This window comes from Chaetura pelagica, unplaced genomic scaffold (genome assembly GCF_000747805.2).
Source record: "Chaetura pelagica isolate M959 unplaced genomic scaffold, ChaPel_1.0 scaffold453, whole genome shotgun sequence".
Classification (NCBI taxonomy): domain Eukaryota; kingdom Metazoa; phylum Chordata; class Aves; order Apodiformes; family Apodidae; genus Chaetura; species Chaetura pelagica.
In genome coordinates, this window is record NW_009952879.1 from 1,388,244 (window position 1) to 1,407,581 (window position 19,338).

The following is a 19,338-nucleotide window of genomic DNA, read 5'->3' on the forward strand; positions in this document are numbered from 1 at the left end:
TTCAGCAGATTTAGCCCCTCTAAGCACTGCCCTGGGAAACAGTCATGCTCCGATCCCTCTCCTCACATGCAGTGACTTATTCCCAGGCTGGAAACAACATCCCAGGTAATCACTCATGTTCAAGTTGTGTTACTGTTTTACAGGAGATGCTACAAAAGCTTTTGTCTCTGCAACTGTAAATAAACTCATAAAGCTGTGTTAAAAATAGCATTTTGTAGCTTGGTGCATGAATTTTTAATGTATCTTCTGCAAACCAGCTGGTCTTGGCAAGGGTCACAGTGTTTCTTAGGCATTTAACATAAAACTGTGCTTCAAAGCCACATTATAGGGTCGTTGAAGAGTAATATTGTACTTAACATCCTCATAACTGAATTATTTATAACTTCCCATGTTTTATTAATGATAAATATTAATACTAGTGTCTTTAAGAGTAGAGGTTATTGCTGCAGTTTTACTTATAAGAGGTGATATTATTGAAATAAAGGGTCAGCAATGAATTCTGTAGCTAGCAGAGCCAAGTCTGTTCTGAGGCTGTTCTCATTCACACCTTCCTCATCTTATCAATCCTGACAGCCACCCAAAAACCTCAGCCTTTAGCCTCTGTATATTTGAAAGGAATTTTCCTGCAGGCATCTGGATTTCTGATTTGTTTTTTCTTTGTTTTTTTCTTTGTTGTTTTTTTTCCCCCCTTTATTAACAAGCTTTGTTTCCTTCTCATTAATTCTTGAATAATGGGGATTCATTTCTTGGTGAGAGTTCATGAGCTTTGGTTGCAAGGTGCTCGCTCTGGCCTGGACCTCCAGATAGCAGTCCTGAAATATTTTGCTCTATTTCTCAATCTCTCCTGCCAGGGACACCTCCAGATCTCCATTTTTTGAAGCAGCCCTTCCCACCTTGAAAGGGGGAGATCCCCCAGCAGCCTTTGGGCTCCTTCCTGCGTGGCCGAGTGCTCAGGGCCATGACCGACCTCATGTCAAGGCCAAATATGTATGAATTGGATGCACTGCCATCCCACCATTGTCCTCCATCCTTTGCCAGATAGCTTTCATCTTGGGAAAAGGCAAATATGTTTTTGTACCATCTTTTCCCTTGTGCTGGCACATTGCCATCCCACCGGAGCATTTCACAGGTACCTTCTAGTCCTGCTCCCATGGCTGTGGGGTTAGCTGCCCATCCCACCTTCATGGCTGCAAACCTACAGGTGTGTGGGGTTTGACATAGAATGTCATGGGTTGGTAGGGACCTCTAGTCCAACCCCCCTACATTAGCAGGGACATCTCCAACTAGAACAGATTGCTTGGAGCCTCATTGAGCCTGACCTTGAATGTCTCCAGGGATGGTGCCTCCACCACCTCTCTAAGCAACCCATTCCAGTGATCCACCACCCTCATACTAAAGTACTTTTTCCTCATGTCCAACCTCAGTCTACCCTTTTCTACCTTAAAACCATTGCCCCTTGTCCTGTCATTACATGCTCTGATGAACAGCTCTTCCTCAGCCTTCCTATAGGCTCCTTTCAGGTACTGGGAGGTCACTCTCTTGCTCCACCCCACTCCATCAGCTGAACAAACCGGCGGGCTGGGAGCTGCGCGGGTGAACGCGCCACATCTTTAATGTATGATCGCTCGTGGCCATCGCCCATCTGCTGCAGCCCGGCTGGGGCTTGCAGATGGAGGATTCAGCTGCCCTGACACACGCAGCTTGTTCCTTAGGACGAGGATTTCTCACCAAGGAGAGGGGTGTTACAGGCTGGGGTGGTGAAGCAGGAGGCTCTTTGGAGTTTATTTTGTGTTTTGTATGGCAATGTAGGAGATCTTCCTGTGGATGCAGCACTATAAATGAATCATGAGCTAAATAACCACTGAGATGTTTATTAGCTTTGAATATGTTTATTGCAGAGTCAACAGGCAGCACCTTCTAATTAATTAATAGTAATAATTACTGTATTATTTATGTAGCTGTAACAGCATTCCAGAGACTTTCCACACAGTGGTTCCAGCTGTGGCTGCAACGGGCTGGTCTGTGTTCACCCTGTGGGGGCAGCTCAGGTTTGTCATTTGCTGCTGGCTGCTCTCAACCCCAAAAGCCCAGGTGAGCTGAGCTCTTGGCGCTGCTCTTTCCATCACCTGAAGCCTGTTGCTCCACAGTGTGGGGAGGTGGCTGTTCTTTCCACTGGAAAGCAGAGCACCCAGTGAGCTGGAACATGTGCCAAACAGGTAGAAATCAAGGGCTGTAAGTTTTACTGAGGTATCTGGGAGCTCTTTTGGTCAAGATATTAGAACAAAATGAGTTTAGGAATCAAGCCATGTGCTTGATGTTTATGACAGAGAAGACATTGGCAGCAACAAATCTCTTTTCTGATGTGAGCTTGGATCCAAAGCCTGTGGAAGCTGTTGAGAATGACCTCTGGTAAGTGCTAGTGCTGTGTCTGTGCATCCTGCTGCCCCTGTAGACCTTGCTGTGGAACATTGTGGGTCATGGAGCACCATCTCCTGTCCTGGTTGAGTCAATTTGCAGAGGCAGACATATAGCAAGAACTTGTCACAAGCTTTGTTTCTCCATGCAGGAGGTTAGGTAGCAAACCAGCCTTCTGCTCTTGTGTTACAATCCCCTTTGCTGTCTCTGGGAAATGGGGGAGTTTCTAGGTCATGTGAAGTTGCTGACAGTGGATCTCTTCTCACATGTGAATATTTTTATCTCTCTTTTTGTTGTCTTTCAGCAATGTCTGACTTCCACATCCACCCTCAGAATGCAGTGGTAGAGGAAGGAGGTGTAGCCAGATTCCAGTGCCAGATCCATGGCTTGCCCGAGCCAGTCATCCTCTGGCAGAAGAACCGCATGCCGGTCAACACAGACAATGAAAGGTAGGATATGTCCAAACCACAGACTGCTGTCCTTTCTCCAGGTGGAAAAAGGTTGCCAGGCTTGCTCTTGTTTTCTCAATTGTGCTAGAACACAACTGATCGGGGCTGAGGGTCTCAGCCACCATTTCTGCCATGGAAGGCTCTTTCAGTTAATGTTGGAGGTTGACTGGGCTTCTTCTGGCCAAACACTACAGAAATACTGCATCTCTCAAAAGAACTGGATAAACCACCTTAGGTGATTTTGGAGGGAGCAAAACCTTGAATTGTCCTTCCCTCATTAGCCCTCTTCCATGTTTACTTTCCAGAATAAAGTGCCCAAGCACCAATCCTAGAAGACTTGGGATAGATTTGGCACTAATCATCCCTCTGTGGCTCCATTTTGTGCAGCTCTTTCCAAACTAGATCCATGACTTAGGACCTTCCATGTGGGTCCCGAACTCCTAGAAGCCCTGTATGACACTGTGGCTGCTAGACTTTCCTTCTCATATACAATTCAGCTTCCATTTCCCATGCAACCCTCCTGAAGAGAAGCCCCAGTTGCCCCCTTTCTCTAGCCTAGACCAGGACGGCACGTTCTCCCTTCCTCTGTTTGACAGGCTGCTCCCTTTGTGTTGGAAACATCCCTCATCAGGGTTTGGTCCTCCAAGCAACAGTGGGGCCCAGTGGAGGATAGGTGGCAGGAAATGTGTGCTCCATGCTGGTGGTCTCAGCTGCATCATGGGAGCTGCACAGCCCATGGTGGGAGACAGTTGGTGGCAGCACACCTCGATGGCCAACTGACATCTGTGTATTGGGAACAGGAGAAATCAGGAAGCTGTAAATATTTTTCTGAAAGCCCCTATTCTTAAAAATGTCAGTTCTGCAGCAGAATGTGGTTGGGTGCTTTGGAGGCAGGAGAAAACACGAGGACTGGAACAATGAGTTGACCTTTTCAGTGTTGCAGTGAACTTACAGTAGAAGGACACAAGAGGCCCAACTCTTCTGTGGAAAACTGCAACTGTCAGGTTTTGTTTTTCCTTACGTTTTTCATCTGAGCTTTTTTTAGCCCAGCACAGGGTTGATTTGTTGAGCTTGATTTCCTCTGAAGGCTCCTTCCTCACGCAGGTGCTTAACTGGAGATGCAGCAGAGCAGCACTGATGGTCCAGGGTGCTATCAGCAGAAGTAAGGGGTGCAGAACAGGGCCTGACACCTTCTGTGCATCCTGATGGGATGTTGCAGGACAGGTCAAGTTCCCTTGAAGTTCCTCATGCATTATTGCCCCTTTCCAGTTGAGCCTGGGATCAAGGATATGTAGATGATCAGAGATATGGCAGGGATTTGAATGTGATCAGGAGTTCTCTGCAAGGCTGAGGAGCTCCAAGAATGAGGGCAAGGACCCTGTCCAAGCCCTGGAGGTCACGAGCTAGGAATAGTTTCCCTGTGTCTGGTAACCTGATTTTGAACAGATTTTACTTTTTGTAGGAATAAAGTTACTGGGGAAGGTTTTTATTGTAATTTCAATAGATTAATCTTTGACACCAACGTGCCTGGGTGATGGGGGTTGCTCCTCTAACTGGACTGGATTTCTGCATTAATCACACTTGGTGCATTTTTGCCTTTACAGTGTATATAAATTTTTATGCAGAGTCTTGCACTTGGAGGCTTTGAAGGCAGAATAATAGCTTTGGAATTGAATTTTCTAATGCTGTGGGCAAACTGTTAACAAAGATGAAGACTTCTTATGGTATAATTCATCCAAAACAGTGGGCATTTTTAAGTCCCAGAGAGTTTGCAATCAACTTTGGGATGTGTAAAGCTGATTGCTGTCATGCTGCCACCAACACCGAGCCCCGCGTTTGGAACATAGCACAGGGAGCAAGTGACAGGCACGTCACCAGGTGCTGATATGGAGGAAGATATTACTCAGCTTCTAGTGGTAAATGGATTATTAATCACCACAGCCTATTGACTTACTACCTGCCAATTTAAACACAAGGTTGCCAAGCAACCTGTAATGTATGTATACATGTATGTATATATGCATGCATGATTTAAATGTTTTAAATATATAAATATTTATCTTGTTGCCTGCTTGCTATTTATTAAAAAAATTCCTTTTCACGTATTTGAGGTTTTAAGATCATGTAGATTTGAGTTGTGGACCTGGATCTGGGAATGTGGAGCACACATTTTCCCTGATGCTTATCCATGGTCCCTGTGCTCCAGCTGATGGGTGGTAACTCCTGTGTGGGCTGTGTTCCCATGTAAATGTGCTGCCAGAGCTTTTCCACAGGTTAAAAAAGAAGCATCTGCTTTGTGGCCTTCAGCAAAAGTCATCCTTTCTCAAGGATGTGTTAGAAGATACAAAAAGGGAATATATTCCTTGTAAAAAGAGACAAGAGGCTCAATTGTTAAATAAAAAATAAAGAAGTACTGCAGTGATAAGCATGGGCTTTTCTCCTTCCGCAGGTACACGCTACTTCCCAAGGGAGTCCTCCAGATTACAGGACTGAGGGCAGAAGACAGTGGGATTTTTCATTGTGTTGCTACCAATATTGCTAATGTGAAGTTCAGCCGGGAGGCCAGGCTCACCGTGTCAGGTTAGTACCAGTAAACACTGTCCTGACTGTCTGTCTTCCTTCCACTGCTATTCTGGACTAGGGCAGTTATTGAGATCTTCAAGCTGCCAGCACTAAGAAGCATCCCTCTGTCCAGCCATAGCACCTTCCTTGTTTGGGATTGTTATTAATTCCTGCCAGATCAGGCCATTTGATAGCAGATAAATCTGTCTCTTTGCCTGTAAATTAGTGCCAGTTTCTGGGTAGAGGGAGAATGGTGAGAAAATGAGTTACAGCAGCTTTACATTAAATAAATTCTTTTGGAAATGTGGAAGATTCATCATTTCCTTATGAGACCTGCCTACCCTGGAAGTAATTGCAGCACACAGGGTGATTAATTATTTATCTAATGGGGGAATTATGTTCTGTAGGCTGTTAGCATTTCATTGCAACCAAAGTGGGCTAACCTTTCTTTGGAAGATGAGAGGGAGAAGCCCTGAGCACCCCAGGGCTGAATTTTGACTTGGTTCTCCATCCACGTTGGAAGTCAGTTGCTGAAACACATTTTCACTTCTGAAAGCTCCAGTGAAGAAATGACAGTGCCTTGTGGTATTCTCTCCAAAGAAAAAGGGCCAAAATCACATCCTTGCTGTTTGGCTTCATGCTGCCAGAGGTAGGATGTGATGATGCTCCATGGGCAAAACAAAGCAACCCACAGCCACGCTTAGCATGTGCACAAGTTGGGTCTGTTTGTGAGAACACACAAGATGGCATGTGGAAGTGATGACATTGGGCATGGTGGAGGAAGGATTAGGGTGCAAATCCACTGCTGCCACCTTTCCATAGCTGTGCTGCCCTGCCTGTTGCCCATCTTCCATTCGTTGTCCGTGTGGGACTCATGCTGATCTCTTGGAAGTCCCTCCAAATCTTTCTATCACCTCTCTCTTTCGTAGGGGCGTAAAGGGAACAGTGCTCTCTGCTCTTGGTCATGGCAGGGGGGCTCCCCTGGGGACAGCAGCTTCAACTAGTGCTTCTGGCTGGAGAAGCACCAGCTCTGCCTCACTGGGGTCCCTACATAAAGCCCTGACTGGGGAAGGAGGAAGGAGAGGATGGAAATGGGCTCTGGGAGCTGTTGTTCTGCTGGGCACTGCCACAGCCTGCCTGCAGAGGATGAGGAGGGTGACTGCCTGTGGGGGATGAAGGACCCTGCTCACAGCACTTTCCTTCCTCTCCCCGGCAGTGAGCAGCACGGATCTGTCTTCCAGTCATTGATTATTTTCAAGTGCCTGCTTAGCGGAGCTGCTCCCGAGGGGCTGCCTGCCTCTCTGCTCTGACACCTCAGCACGAGCTGCAGCTCTCTCTGCTGCTCTCCTTTTGATCAAGATCTAACAGCCCATGCCAGCGACATTCCCATCCCTGCTGGAGTGCCTGTCACTCCTGGCAGTGTTGGGGACCTCCCTATTCTCACCATGATTGCTGCTGGCAGAGTCCCTGGGGACCACGTGCATCATTAGAGCCTTTTTCCTCTTTAAAATAAATCCCCACCGAGCTGCCTTGAGCCCAGTTGTGCTCCAGCAGCACTCGCCTGCCGGGAGTCACTTGGTTTGCCACTCCTTCCTTCCTGACCCTGCATCAAAGAGCTTTTCTGGTTGGAGAAGGAAACCTCCCCCCTGATGGTTGGCCATGGTCAACCCCTTTGCATAGTCTGACTGCCTGAGTCCCTGCTGAGTCCCCATCCCACTGGCTCTGGAGCTGGCATTGCTGTGAGTGTTGGGCTCAGCAGCAAAGCCACGGGACCATGATGTGCCCTTTGCAAGTAAAGGTGGACAGTGGTGGAAACATCACTCCCAGAGCTGGGCAGGGCTGGGCTGAACTCAGAAAGCTGAGCCCACACCCAAAAACCCAGATGCCCATTTAAGACTGATAGTATAAATCAAAAACTGGAGGGTTTTTTTTATTGCTAAAATAGAGCATTTTGTAAATGTTGCTTTGGTTTCAGCTGCTGTTCACTGATATTCTTGGGTGACCTTGGGCAATTAATTTAATTCCTCTGTGTTTTGAAATATTGAAATCGCTACATTATATGATGATAATACTGTATTATTCTAAGCATGAACATTTAGTATTGTGATTTAGAACAATAAATCTACATGAGTTTTAAAGCCACTCCGAGGTACTGAGGAGGAAGATATTGTTTTTCAGATCTCTTGGGGTTAACCAGCCGGTGATATGAATTTATTGTGCATTCTGGTTCTCATCAAAAAAATCTGCATTTTATGGCTTGCAGGGAAATGCATTTAGTGAGAAAGTCAGCTCTTAAGTCTCACTGACACGGTGATTTTTCTTGGATTTTGCCCATTTAGGCACAATCTTGGAGTGGCTTTATCACTCCCTGTTTAGTCCCCGTAGGAACGATTAACAAACGAGCTGCTCTGATCTGTACTTGCCCTTGGACTTCTACAAAATCCCCCAGCTGACACCCTGCCTTCAGCCCCAGAAAGGGTAATGCTAAAAAGAGCAGGGAGAATTTTTTTTTCCTTGGAGAAAAGCCCTCGCAGATAGTTTTTGGTTGGTCACTTCTCTTTACCAAGCTTTTTGGCTGTGGGAAAAGCCATGTGCAGGAGTCAGTGTGGGATGGTCCCTGCAGCAAAGCTCGACCTGTGGCAGAGCTCTGCTCCCCAGCCTTCCCTGTGCCCCTCTCCTGCTTGGGGAGGGGACACACGACCAGGCCAAGTATTGCTCTCCACAGGTGTACCGAGCATTTTCTCCAGCAGCAGCTGTCAGATTGTTGAAATTCCTTAAACACTGCTTGGCCTCTGCATTTGTGGAATATAACCCAGGTCTTGTTGGAAATGGGGAGAAGGCTAATATAGAGATTATTAGTGTTCCTGGTTACTGAGGGAGAACTGAGAATATCTGCTTTCTTTTCCTCCTCTCCTGCTCCCAACAAGTAGGAGTAAAGACTGAAGGAACCTTTGGCTCAGGGATAAGGCACTTTCTGCTGCCTCAGGAGATGTGGGTTCAGCTGTGGTGTACCTGGCACAGGATGATGGGTTTGTCCCACGGTCTCCTCCTGCCTGGTGAAATGTGGTTTCTTTTGCTTGGCCTCTGCCTGTTTGGTTTCCAGAGTCCTCATGCCAGGGCTTTATTTTATTATAGGTCTGTGCATCATCTTGTACTATGGGTTTCATTCTTGGTTGCTGCCACTCTGAGCTACTATAATGTAAACAAACAATTAGTAATAAGAAGTGATTGCATTGTGATTATATCAGAGCCATGGGATGCATCTTCCTCCTGCACCCAGTTACACCAGATAGGGCAGGGACATGATCACTCTATGGACTTCAGTCATGAGAGGATTTGATTTTCCTCCCAAGGAGAACCTCAGCAGGAGTCAGAGACTGGCACTTCTGTTGCCCTCCATGTCCCAGGACAGGGCTTTGGGAGTAAATGACACCAGCAGCAAGAGAGGAGGCTCAGAGAGGCAGATTGAAGTGTTGTGGACTGCATGAATTACTTCGTGGCTTGAGATGCCAAAAGATAAAGCAACTGCTTTGTTTATTTGCATTCCTGTCCTGCAGCTTGTGTCCTCCCCACATGCCATCTTTTCCCTGCCCATCTGCTCCCTGTGGGTCACAACATGGTTCCTGCTTCCTGCTGCCCAGAGCTGGGTGTTGGCAGAGCTGCTTGTGGCTGAGGGGTTTTTCCCAGGAACATCAGTGGGAACACTTAAAACATGTTCAGACAGTGTCATCCAGGCATTGCACTCCTGTTGTTTTGGGTTTGTCTCAAATTTATTGAGGATTTCACCAGCCTGATCACTGGTACTTAGAGGATGCTTGAAGCCCTTGGTGTTTTCACTAGACAAGAGAGAATCAGATGCCTTTTAACAATGATTAGAGACAGTAGGAGGGAATTCTTCACCATAAGGGTGGTGAGACCCTGGCCCAGGTTGCCCAGGGAAGCTGTGGCTGCCTCATCCCTGCAAGTGTTCAAGGGCAGGTTGGATGGGGCTTGGAGCAACCTGGGCTGGGGGGAGGTGTCCCTGCCCATGCAGGAGGGCGTGGTACTAGATGATTTTCAAGGTCTCTCCAATCCCAAACCATTCTATTATTCTTTCCTTGCAGGTTCCCACTCCACCGTTTACAAGGACCCCATGATTCTCGTTGGCCCGGAGAACCTGACGCTGACTGTGCACCAGACGGCGGTGCTGGAGTGCATCGCCACCGGCAACCCCCGCCCCATCGTCTCCTGGAGCCGCCTAGGTAAGCAAGCCCTGGGGGTGACCTGGCTTTCCTCCTCCATTGCCATCTGGTGGGAAATGGGGAGGTGCCTCTGACTCTCTTTTTGCAACAAGTGATTCACCCTTTCCCTTCCCGCTGAAGTTAATTGTAGGCTTGAAGTGCTTTTTCTCCTCCTGTTTTTTCCCTCTGCCAAGATCCTGTTTTTACCTGTTGGAGAAGTGGGTTGGTTAAACCTGTAGATGTGTCATGAAAGGTGATAATTTTATCTTTCCTCGAGTGACAGCATCTTCAGCTGCATCAAAAACATTCCCACTGTTGGCCCAGAGAAGCAAAATCATACACAAACACATCTTTCACTTAAAACAGACTTGAAAGAAACTTGCTGCCTGTTCGGGGAGTTTTAAGTAAATTTTGAGGGAACGAGACTATTCAAATTAGCATGTCTGGAGCTTTGAAAAAAACAAATACTTGCTGCTGGGGTCTGTGATGTATTTCTTAATCAGCATGGAAACCAGAGGCAGGGGCTGATGGCATCAGACAAGCAAGGAAGAGCAAAGTGCTGTGTTTCTCTGCTGGGTTCCCTGATCATGGCAGGGGGGTTGGAACTTGATGATCTTTAAGGTCCCTTCCAACCTTAATGATTCTATGATTGATTCTCCCAGGCTGAAAGCAAGGATTTTTAGGCTCCAGCATTGTGATAGCTCAGAAACTATTTTGCTCAGAGAAGCACTTCCATTGCCCTACAGAAGTCTATGCTGAGCAAAGACCTGATGGCTTTTGGCTTATCTTCTGGAGTTTGTAGCTCTGCCTGTGTGCTGTGGGGTTGGGTTCATTTAGTATTTCCCAAGCCCTTGTGGTCTGTTAGGTCATGTCATTTTGGGATGCTAATCTCCCTGAGTCCCCCAAGGTGGCTGTGAAATGCAAACAGGGATAATCCTGTCTGGTGCTGCTGGGCTGGATGTGGGACTGCATCCCTGTGGCTCTCCAAGGGTCAGGGTCCAGCTTACTCCCCACCCCAGAGTGGCCTGCCAGGGAAGGAGGACACACATCCAGCATCAGCTGCACAATTTCTCCATTTGACCTCCTGCTTGGATCCACTGGTGGCTTGTAAAATCAGCAGGTGTCTGCCATGAGCTGCTTTTTTTTTTTTTTCCTCCAGAGCCATAACCATCAGATAGATGCTATTTTAAAAATTCTCCAGCCACACTGTATCACTAGTTTGGTTCTGTTGGACACAAGGCAGCTCTACGTTAGCACTCAACTATAATAAACTACTTTATAATTGCCTTAATTATAAGTGCTTATTATCTTCTTCAAAACACTTGTCTCTATAGAGCAGTGCAGTAATGAAGATGTAATAGCTTCGTGTGATGTTTGTCTGGCTGGTCTGAGCTCAGCATTGTCTTCCACCAAAAATAAATACTCTCCCCATGCTGCTTTGCAGCACTGCAGCAGAATTAGGGCTACTGAATGGGAAAGAGATCCCGTTATTTCAGTGGGAATGTTGCCTGTCTAAAGCATCAGAAGATCTTATTTTATATTACACTAATCTCATGGGTGATGTAGTATACAGGCTCTCTTGAGTTTTTGGGTCTGTCATCTTTTTGTGGCTCTTTCATGTCTCCATGTCTCTGTGGTTGGGAGAAGGGAGAGGGGTTTATGCTGAACAAGGAGGTCCTGCAGAGCATCTGTACCTGTGGCTTCCTCCCCTGTGAGGGTCTCCTTCTGGAATTTCCTCCTGCAGAGCTGAGTTAGCTTAAATACATAGTAAGTTTACTCAGCTTAGAAAAAACCCACTTTTAATCCACATCCAGAAATAAAATCCATGTCCACAAAGTCTTAGGGAGATGCAGCTGATTGAGCAATAGCCCTGACTTAATTTAAACAAAAAAGTCAAATATTTGTGAACATCTTTGTTGCTTGGTTGAAATATGAGTCGTGCTGTTGCCTTTGTCTTTGCACCTTTGCTCACAGGTTGGATGCTGTGCCATTTCTTCTATCAGAAAGGAGCAAAAGAACAATTTTGCAGCTTTCTGGAGGAGGGGAAAGCAAGCCCCAAACGATATTTGCACTTCTTGCTTTGACTTTGCTAGAACCTGGCTGGTTTTCAGTGGGAAGGCAGCTGTCTGTTGCATGAAGGAAATGATTCGAATTCTGGGCCGGTTTTTGAGTGTCACGCAATCAATTTTGAATTTAATTTCCTTGGGAATATGTTGCAGCCCCTGACCACAAACAGAATTCCTGTGTCTCGCCATGCCTGAAATGTCAACATTCATTAGGGAGCAGGCTCTGAGCAAAATGTAAAATCATTAAGGGTTTGTTCAGGGAAGATCAGGCTTTTCCTTTCAGAGCTCTGAACTTCAGGCTTGGACCTGTATGTGTGCGCAAATGAATATCCTGGGCACTTACTGCAAAGCCTTTTGAATGAGTGACTGTTTTAATGTCTCCTTCCCCTTTAGCTGACAGGCTACTGAGCCAGCCTCCATAAAAGGTACCAAGGCAGAATAATAAACTATTTAGAGAGATATAGAAAAGTGAGGCGAGAAAGAAAAGACAGTGATTATCTGATAGTGTTATACAGAAGTTGTCAGAAAGGATTGCACAATGGGAAGGAAATTACTAAAGAGGGGGCCATTCAAGAAGTAAACTATACAACAATTGTAGGAGCCAATTAATTGGTAACTTATTGGACACAGAAGCTTGCAATAGATGGCTGACTGGTTGACAGGAGCACCGTTCCCGTAAGTGTTTAGAAATAATAGAGTAAATTTCACCACTTCACATACTGAATAGTCAACTGTTGCAATGTACTCTAAATATGCTAATCCACAGCGCCCAATGTCCGCTGGAGCAGGAGACCCATGTGTCTAAAAAGTGGAAGGCTACTATGGCACAATACAAAGAATTCACAAAAGACCTAAATGATCAACATTAGAAAGTTGTTACTTTCTTTCTACTTGCTACTTAGAGAAGAAAAGCGTTGGCGTTGTTGCATATTCATCTCGCCTGGCACGTTTGAAGGGGTCTCTGTAATTGGTGCTGGTGTGCCAATCACTAGATTTGCAGGCAGGGAAGGGCCTCCAGAAAACATCAGATACACCTTGGAAAAATAAATAATGGGGCTCTGAACCTCAGGCATCTTTCAGCTGGACCTTGCCCCAGTGGGGAACCTGGAAGCCTCGATGTGTCCGTTTCGGGAGCATCTTTTGGGAGCATCTCCCATTTGAAGAAAGCTCTTCTTTATTGATCAGTTGCCCAGCTGGTCTTCACAACCAGCTGAACCTCCTCCTTCAGCCCTTGTCAACTGAAGATCCTCAGAGAGAATCTGTTAAGCATTTCCACTCAGACTAGCTTCTTTTCAGCCCTCACATTTTCTGCTTTTGACTTCATAAGAAGATCATGTTAAATGAGCAGCAGTTTTGAGCCCATGGGGATCCTGAGAGCTTTGGCAACTGAGCAACATTGTCAGCTTTGGCAGTCTTTTGGATCTCCTCCATGGAGACATGACTTGGTGATGGCAGGCAGTGCCAGGAAGGTGGGTTTTCAGGGTTTGGATCCCTGGATCCAAGCCTCTCTTCATGTGTCTGTGTAAAGGAAACAGGGTTAAAACAAAGAAAAACCTTTGCAAAGCAGATGTGAGGCATCAGTCCCTCTGCACAGCACTTCTGCAATGTGCTGAGGTTTCAGGATGCAAGGAATTTCTTGTGTAAATATTCTGTATTATTTATATGTGTTGTCAAGTTGGACTTGATAATAGCTGAAGAGCTAACTGATCAAATGATTGCTCAGGCTGAGTGAGGCACAGTAGAGTGAGAAGGAGGATGGAGCAGGCTGGGAAAGTAGAGTTACTTCTCTAGAAGCCCTTTTCAGTGTTCTTTGGAAGGGAGGGTTTGAGCAAGAGGCACATGGGATGATCAGTGAGCTTTGCTGGTTGAGAGATGTGGCCACAGCCTCTGAACCAAATGGCAGATTCCCTGAGGTTTTGAGCTTGGAGAGCTTGGTTCTTCAGGGAATTGAAGGATGCTTGATTGACAGGAGATGTGTCTTCAGACCACCACACCTCTAATTAGTAGTTGGAGCTAGAGAGGGAACTGAGGACGTATCAATGCTGGTATTTGGGCTTAGTGGAGTACCTGCTGCAGGCAGGGTCTCTGCATGTGTAAATTATGTAGCAGGTTATAAATAATACAGTAAAACTGCTGACATTCAAGTCAGATTTCTGTGGTAATTCTCAAGACAATGATGTGCTGAAGCATCCAGGTATGGCCAATTGGCATCTGTCGCTGGTCCCATCCTTCCCTTAAGACAGAGATTGGATTTTTACACCTATTGTACATATGGACTTCTAAAAGGTCTCATTTAAAAGATGAAACCAAGTTCCATTTGAATTTAATTCACATCTCTTTCCACTCCAGTTCAAATGATGTTTAAAGGAATGGTTCCTTCCTATTGCTCATTAAATGGGGGACAGGTCATGTTTTACTGTCCTTTTTACAACTGAGCTGTTTACGGCTGCAGTGGCTTGGCCAGCTCTGTGATCATTTAATCATTTAATTACATTGTTTTTCTCTCTCTAAAAGACCAGAGCTGCTTTTTTTTTTTTTTTTTTTAAAATAGTACTGCCTGCCTAATGAAGCAAGGAAACGTGTAAGTCTAAAAATTTCCTGAAAAAACAGCATATAAAGAGCGTGCTTTGTAGCTTTCAGGCCATGTTTGGATGGGGTTTTTTCCTTTCACTAGCCACAACCTTGAAACACAAGACACAGGCTCTTCTGCTATTGCACATCTATGGAGGCCTCGTAAGATGGTCAGGTGGGGAGATCGCCAGGGCTAGTTTGTGCTTCTCCCACTTCTGGAGGTTCTTTAAACTCATCCATGAGCAAAGACAAGAGAGGAACTGTGTTCCCATTTCTCATCCGATCAAAGTGTGTTCCCTGTAACTGCTCCCCCAGTAAAACTCCCCTGCTCAGACACCCTGACACGTGCTAGGACTCATTTAGAGCTGCCTTTGTCAGATGGTGTCTTAAAACACAAACCAATGAAACAATAAAAAGCAATAGCCTGATACTAATGAAACACGTTGTAATTAGAGTTGGCTGGGAATTTTCCACTGAAAACAGGCTTTGTTGGGAAAAGGTGAATCCCCTGATACTGAGTTATTGCATGTTAAGCCCTTTAATTTTGAAGACCTTGTGCTGGAGTCCAGGTATGGTCTTCTGGAAACATCACTGCTGTGCTGCCAGCCTGCCTCAGGCCCAGCACCCAGGGTGAAGACAGACCTTCCAAGCCAAAGGAGTTGAGCAGATGTTTCTACCCAGCTCAGAGTTTGGCTTCTTGGCCCTGGACATGATCAAGAGTTAAGCCACAAAAAATCTGTTGTTAATAATGTTTCCAAAGCCACAAAAAAAATTAGCAAGGGTTAGTAGGCAAAAAGGTAGAACTTCTGGCTCAGGAAATCTCAAATTATAAATGAATTGCTGGTGGCTGGGAGAGTGCATCAGGGAAGTACTGCTGCAGGTTGTCTCTCTTCTCTCTCCCAGAGCCTCTGTTGGGAGCAGGCTATTGAGCTACTTGGATCTTTGGTCAATGTAATGTAAGAACCCAGGCAATGGGTCACAGAGGCTGCTATGGTTTAACTGTTCCATTAGAAATCGTTCTGGGTGCTCCATCTTAATCTAAACATGTGGTTGAAAGCTTTCACTTTTTCAGTGATGGTACCTTGGTTTTCCAAGCAGCACCAAGTGTGGTTTTGGGCAAACATCTCACTGAGGATCCTGGTTTCTTCCAGAAGGCAGTGCTGAGAGCTAAAACCCATTGACATGGGTCAATCCCACTGGTAAATTCCACTGACGGAGCACGGCACCACCCCATGTGTGCTTAGTCTGGACCTTTCCAAGGGCTGTGCCCTGCAGAATCTCACACAAAGGTCCAGCATGTGACTCATCTCCTTCTCCCCTTCTTTCAGATGGCCGCCCGATTGGTGTGGAGGGGATCCAGGTGCTGGGGACAGGAAACCTGATGATCTCAGACCTCACAGTGCAGCACTCTGGCATCTACGTGTGCGCTGCCAACAAACCGGGCACGCGGGTGCGAAGGACAGCACAGGGCCGGCTCGTGGTGCAAGGTGAGCAAACCTGGGGCTGGTGGAGTGGTGATGCCCACCTCTCTGTGCCCTCTCCACGTCCCATGCCCACAAGATGTGGGTTGATCCCCTTCCTGGCAACAGCTGTCCTGAAATGCCACTTTTATAGGATGATCCAGCCCAGAGTAGAGAACAGCACTCATAAAACCAAAGAAATCCCCTCCCCACGCTCTGCACAACCAGTCTCCATGGTGAGGAGACCCAGGCAAGTGTCTGAGAAGGCAAACCCAGCTGGCAGGGTGCTCTGAATGGCAGTAATCTGTCCCTGATTACAGGCACTCGCCTCCTCTTCAAGCTAGTCCACTTAAAGCATCTCTTGCTCTCATCAGTTCACTCATTAACTATTGACTGATGATATCCTGAATCTAAAATTACACACCTCCTGCTGGAGAGAGCTAATTGAACCTTTCATGCTGGTGATGGGGAAGGTGCCCTGATGCTCACCTGGCAGGTCTCGGGAGTCACTGGTAGTGATCTGGCACTGCTCCTGTAGCAGCCGTGGTCCCTGCGTGCTGGCATCCCTTTTCCTCTTTGCCCTGGGAGAAGCAATATAGAAAGGTGCTTCTACAGGGCTGCTTGTGCCTCCTGAGTCCCAGGTGCTGTGTCAGTCATGAGAGGAGGTGAAAACTTGCTGTTTCTTTTGCTGTTGGTGAGCAATTCAAAGAGGGGACCTCCCTTCTGGCTGCGGGTGGGCACAGCTATGAGTCCCCTTATTAAGAAACACCAACCCAGGCAAAAAGAACAACCTTGCTGCACTGATACCAACCCTTTAGAGCTGCTGCAGAACAGCTCTGCGTGTGGTGCATCTAGCAGAGCTCTGCAAGTCCCAAACACAAAGATGATGTCCAGGAGGCAGGCAGGCAGAGCCAAAAGAAATTGCTTGGAAAATCTATGAAGTTGCAAAAATACAGCTAGTAAATGCTGGTGACTGCTCCTCTCAGCTACTGGATGGGAGGAGGAAAGGCAGCACAAGTTCTCATTGCTACAGATGGGCAGTTCTCAGTCTCTTTGGAGATTTGAACATCAGCTCCTGAGCAGGTCTAGTGCCAGACTTTATCTCAGGTAGATTTACTGTGGATTTTCACCTGGGAAACCAAGATGAGAATTTGTCCTTAAAGTGACAATGGGACCAATGTAGCCTGGCCTCCCTGAGGAAGGGAGTGCTCCTGTGTTCAGCATTAGTGGAGAAGTAGACAATGGTGTGGAGAAGCGTGGCCAGTACATACTTTGGTGTAACCTGTAGACATGAGCTGCAGCATCCAGCCTGTGCTGCCCACCCATAAAATGCTTCATGTTTTTTTGGGGGTTGTTATTCCCCAGGGAAACTAACAGAGCCTGGCCAGGCTGCCGGACTCCTCCCAGGTTTGCTCACCCTCCCGTCTGGAAGCAGCTTTTCCTTCCTCCGAATCTCATTTTGCCTGAATTCTCCAGCTGAGAAATACAAATGATTGCTGTTCAGGTTTGTCTGGGGAGAAAACACCGATAATGAGTGACGGGGAGACTGTGGGTTTTATCTTTGTCGAGATGTCAGCAATGCAAATTGCATCAGTAAAGAGAATGAAAGCAAAGAGCAGGCTGTCAAAAGCCTGGTTGGAGAGGAAGTTAGCACGGGGCTGGGACAATACAGTGTCCTCAAAGCATGCTAGGCCAGGTACTTGCTGCCTTTATGCAGGGGCCCTTGAAGTGCCTGGAGGCACAAATTAACTCAGTGTCTTTTGAAGGAGGCACGTTTTATAGGTGGGAAACTGGAGGAGAAAGGACAATGCTTCCTGTTGTAAGGCAAGGAGTTAGCGGGAGGCTGGGACTGAGATCGTGTCCACCCTCCTGCTGCCAGCAGTGGTCCTTGTCCCCATCATTGGTCCTCATCCCCATCGTGGTAGCTGTGTGGGCAGAGGTGTCCTGGATCAGGGCTCTGCTCTTGCTCTGATAGCAACATCCTTTCTCGTCTCAGGCTCTCCTTCAGATCATCTAACACCATCTTATTATCTTCCTGAGAATTCCTCCTTCCTTCGGAGGAGAAGGCGTCAGTCCCCCTCTCCCTCCCTCCCTGCCCTCCCCTGCCCGTTTAGGCTCCTTTGATCTCTTTTGTAAGGTTCTCACACAAGAAAGTTTCCATTTTCTCTTCAGATCCTAGCTCAGCCATTTGAATATTGCTTTGTGCTGGGCTGCGAATCAAAGTCTCCCGGGGGGAGTTGTGGAAGGGCTGATGGTGGCTGGAGCAGAGGGTTTGCGTGCGTGTGGTGCAAGGGAAGAGCAAGCTTCAGTGGCAAGGGAAAAAAAACCAAAACAAAAACCAAACTATATATCAAAGCACTTTCTCTCTACCTCCTGTGCAATCTTTTGTGCTTTATTATGTGTTTGGTGTCATAACAAACTGATGGGCTGTGAATGGCCAGATGGTCACCAGTGTTCTCCACTCCACGCTTCATTTCCTCCTGAAAGCTATGCAGAAAAATGAGATCCCATCTCATAAATGAGTGCCCATCTTAAGGACATGCTTTCGAAGGCTCTGCTGACAATGACTGCCTTGTTTGCTTTGCTTTCTGCTGCGGGACCGGGCAGCGCTCCTTGATCCAGCAGATCCAGCCACCACTGTGTTTCCTGATGTTTCTTCCATCAGTCCTGCTCGCTGGCATTGGAAGCCTTGACTGTGGGGTTGAATTCAGCAGCAGATGTGTTGTGGTTGCTGTGTTTGAGGCTCAGCTCTCTGGTACTTGGTTTGTCCTTGAGTTTAGCCCTAAATTCCTGTGCAAAACAGCTTTGGCACCTGTTACACGGGTCAGTGTGCCCCATGGAGCAATCCCCTTCCTGCTCAAGTGCTCTTTTTCCTTCTCAAGAAAAGCCACAGGGACAGATGGGCACTCACATCTTGTCCATGAGGATGCTGGAGAGTGCTGAGGTGCCTGAGCACAGTTAAGGCTACTGAAGCACTTTGCTAGAGATTCTGGGGGCACCATGACCATGTGATCTTCATCAAGACCTTCATGGAGAGCTGAGGGACACCTCCTCTCACTGCCTGCAATGGCCTCTTGGCATGTGGGGTGGAAGGGGGAAAGGTGTTGAGGCCCCGAAGCCTCTGTGCAGGGTGAGATGAGCACTGACAAGGTGCTCTGTTAATTATGACTGACAAGGGGGTGGAGGGCTGGCAGCAGGCAGGGCTTGGCTGAAGACAGAGCTTTGCTTCTGGTCCTTCCCCTCTAACCCAGGGCTGGGGATGGCAAACTCTTGGTCCCTGTTGAAATAATTTGAAAAGGTCTGGGAGAGGACCTGGGGGGTAGGAGGGCAGAGGTTCTGCTGTCCAGAAAAGGAGCCATTTGCCACAGATCATGCACCAGCTTCCATCTCAGGGCATCCTGCCTGGAGACACACCGGGTTGGTGCACCCTGCTCTGGGGTAGCAGAGGAGCATCTCCTTGCAGCAATGTCTGTCCTCATATTGAGACCCTGGCAGCATCTGAACCATGAGCTTTCTCTGCTGCTGTTGAAAGACAGTGGCAGGGACAAGGAGCTTTTTAACTCCGTGGGTTTCTGCTGCGGGTTGGACTTTTCTT

At 47.1% G+C, this 19,338-nt stretch overlaps 1 protein-coding gene across 1 annotated transcript in view; it reads left to right on the plus strand.

The window, feature by feature from the left end:
• IGDCC3 (immunoglobulin superfamily, DCC subclass, member 3) overlaps window positions 1–19,338 on the plus strand; it is a 90,358-nt gene that overhangs the window by 51,092 nt on the left and 19,928 nt on the right. The window contains exons 3-6 of the mRNA XM_009995325.1: window positions 2,720–2,864; window positions 5,314–5,444; window positions 9,530–9,667; window positions 15,612–15,770. Coding sequence (XP_009993627.1) covers window positions 2,720–2,864; window positions 5,314–5,444; window positions 9,530–9,667; window positions 15,612–15,770 — 573 coding nt within the window. The remainder of the gene's footprint in view (window positions 1–2,719; window positions 2,865–5,313; window positions 5,445–9,529; window positions 9,668–15,611; window positions 15,771–19,338) is intronic.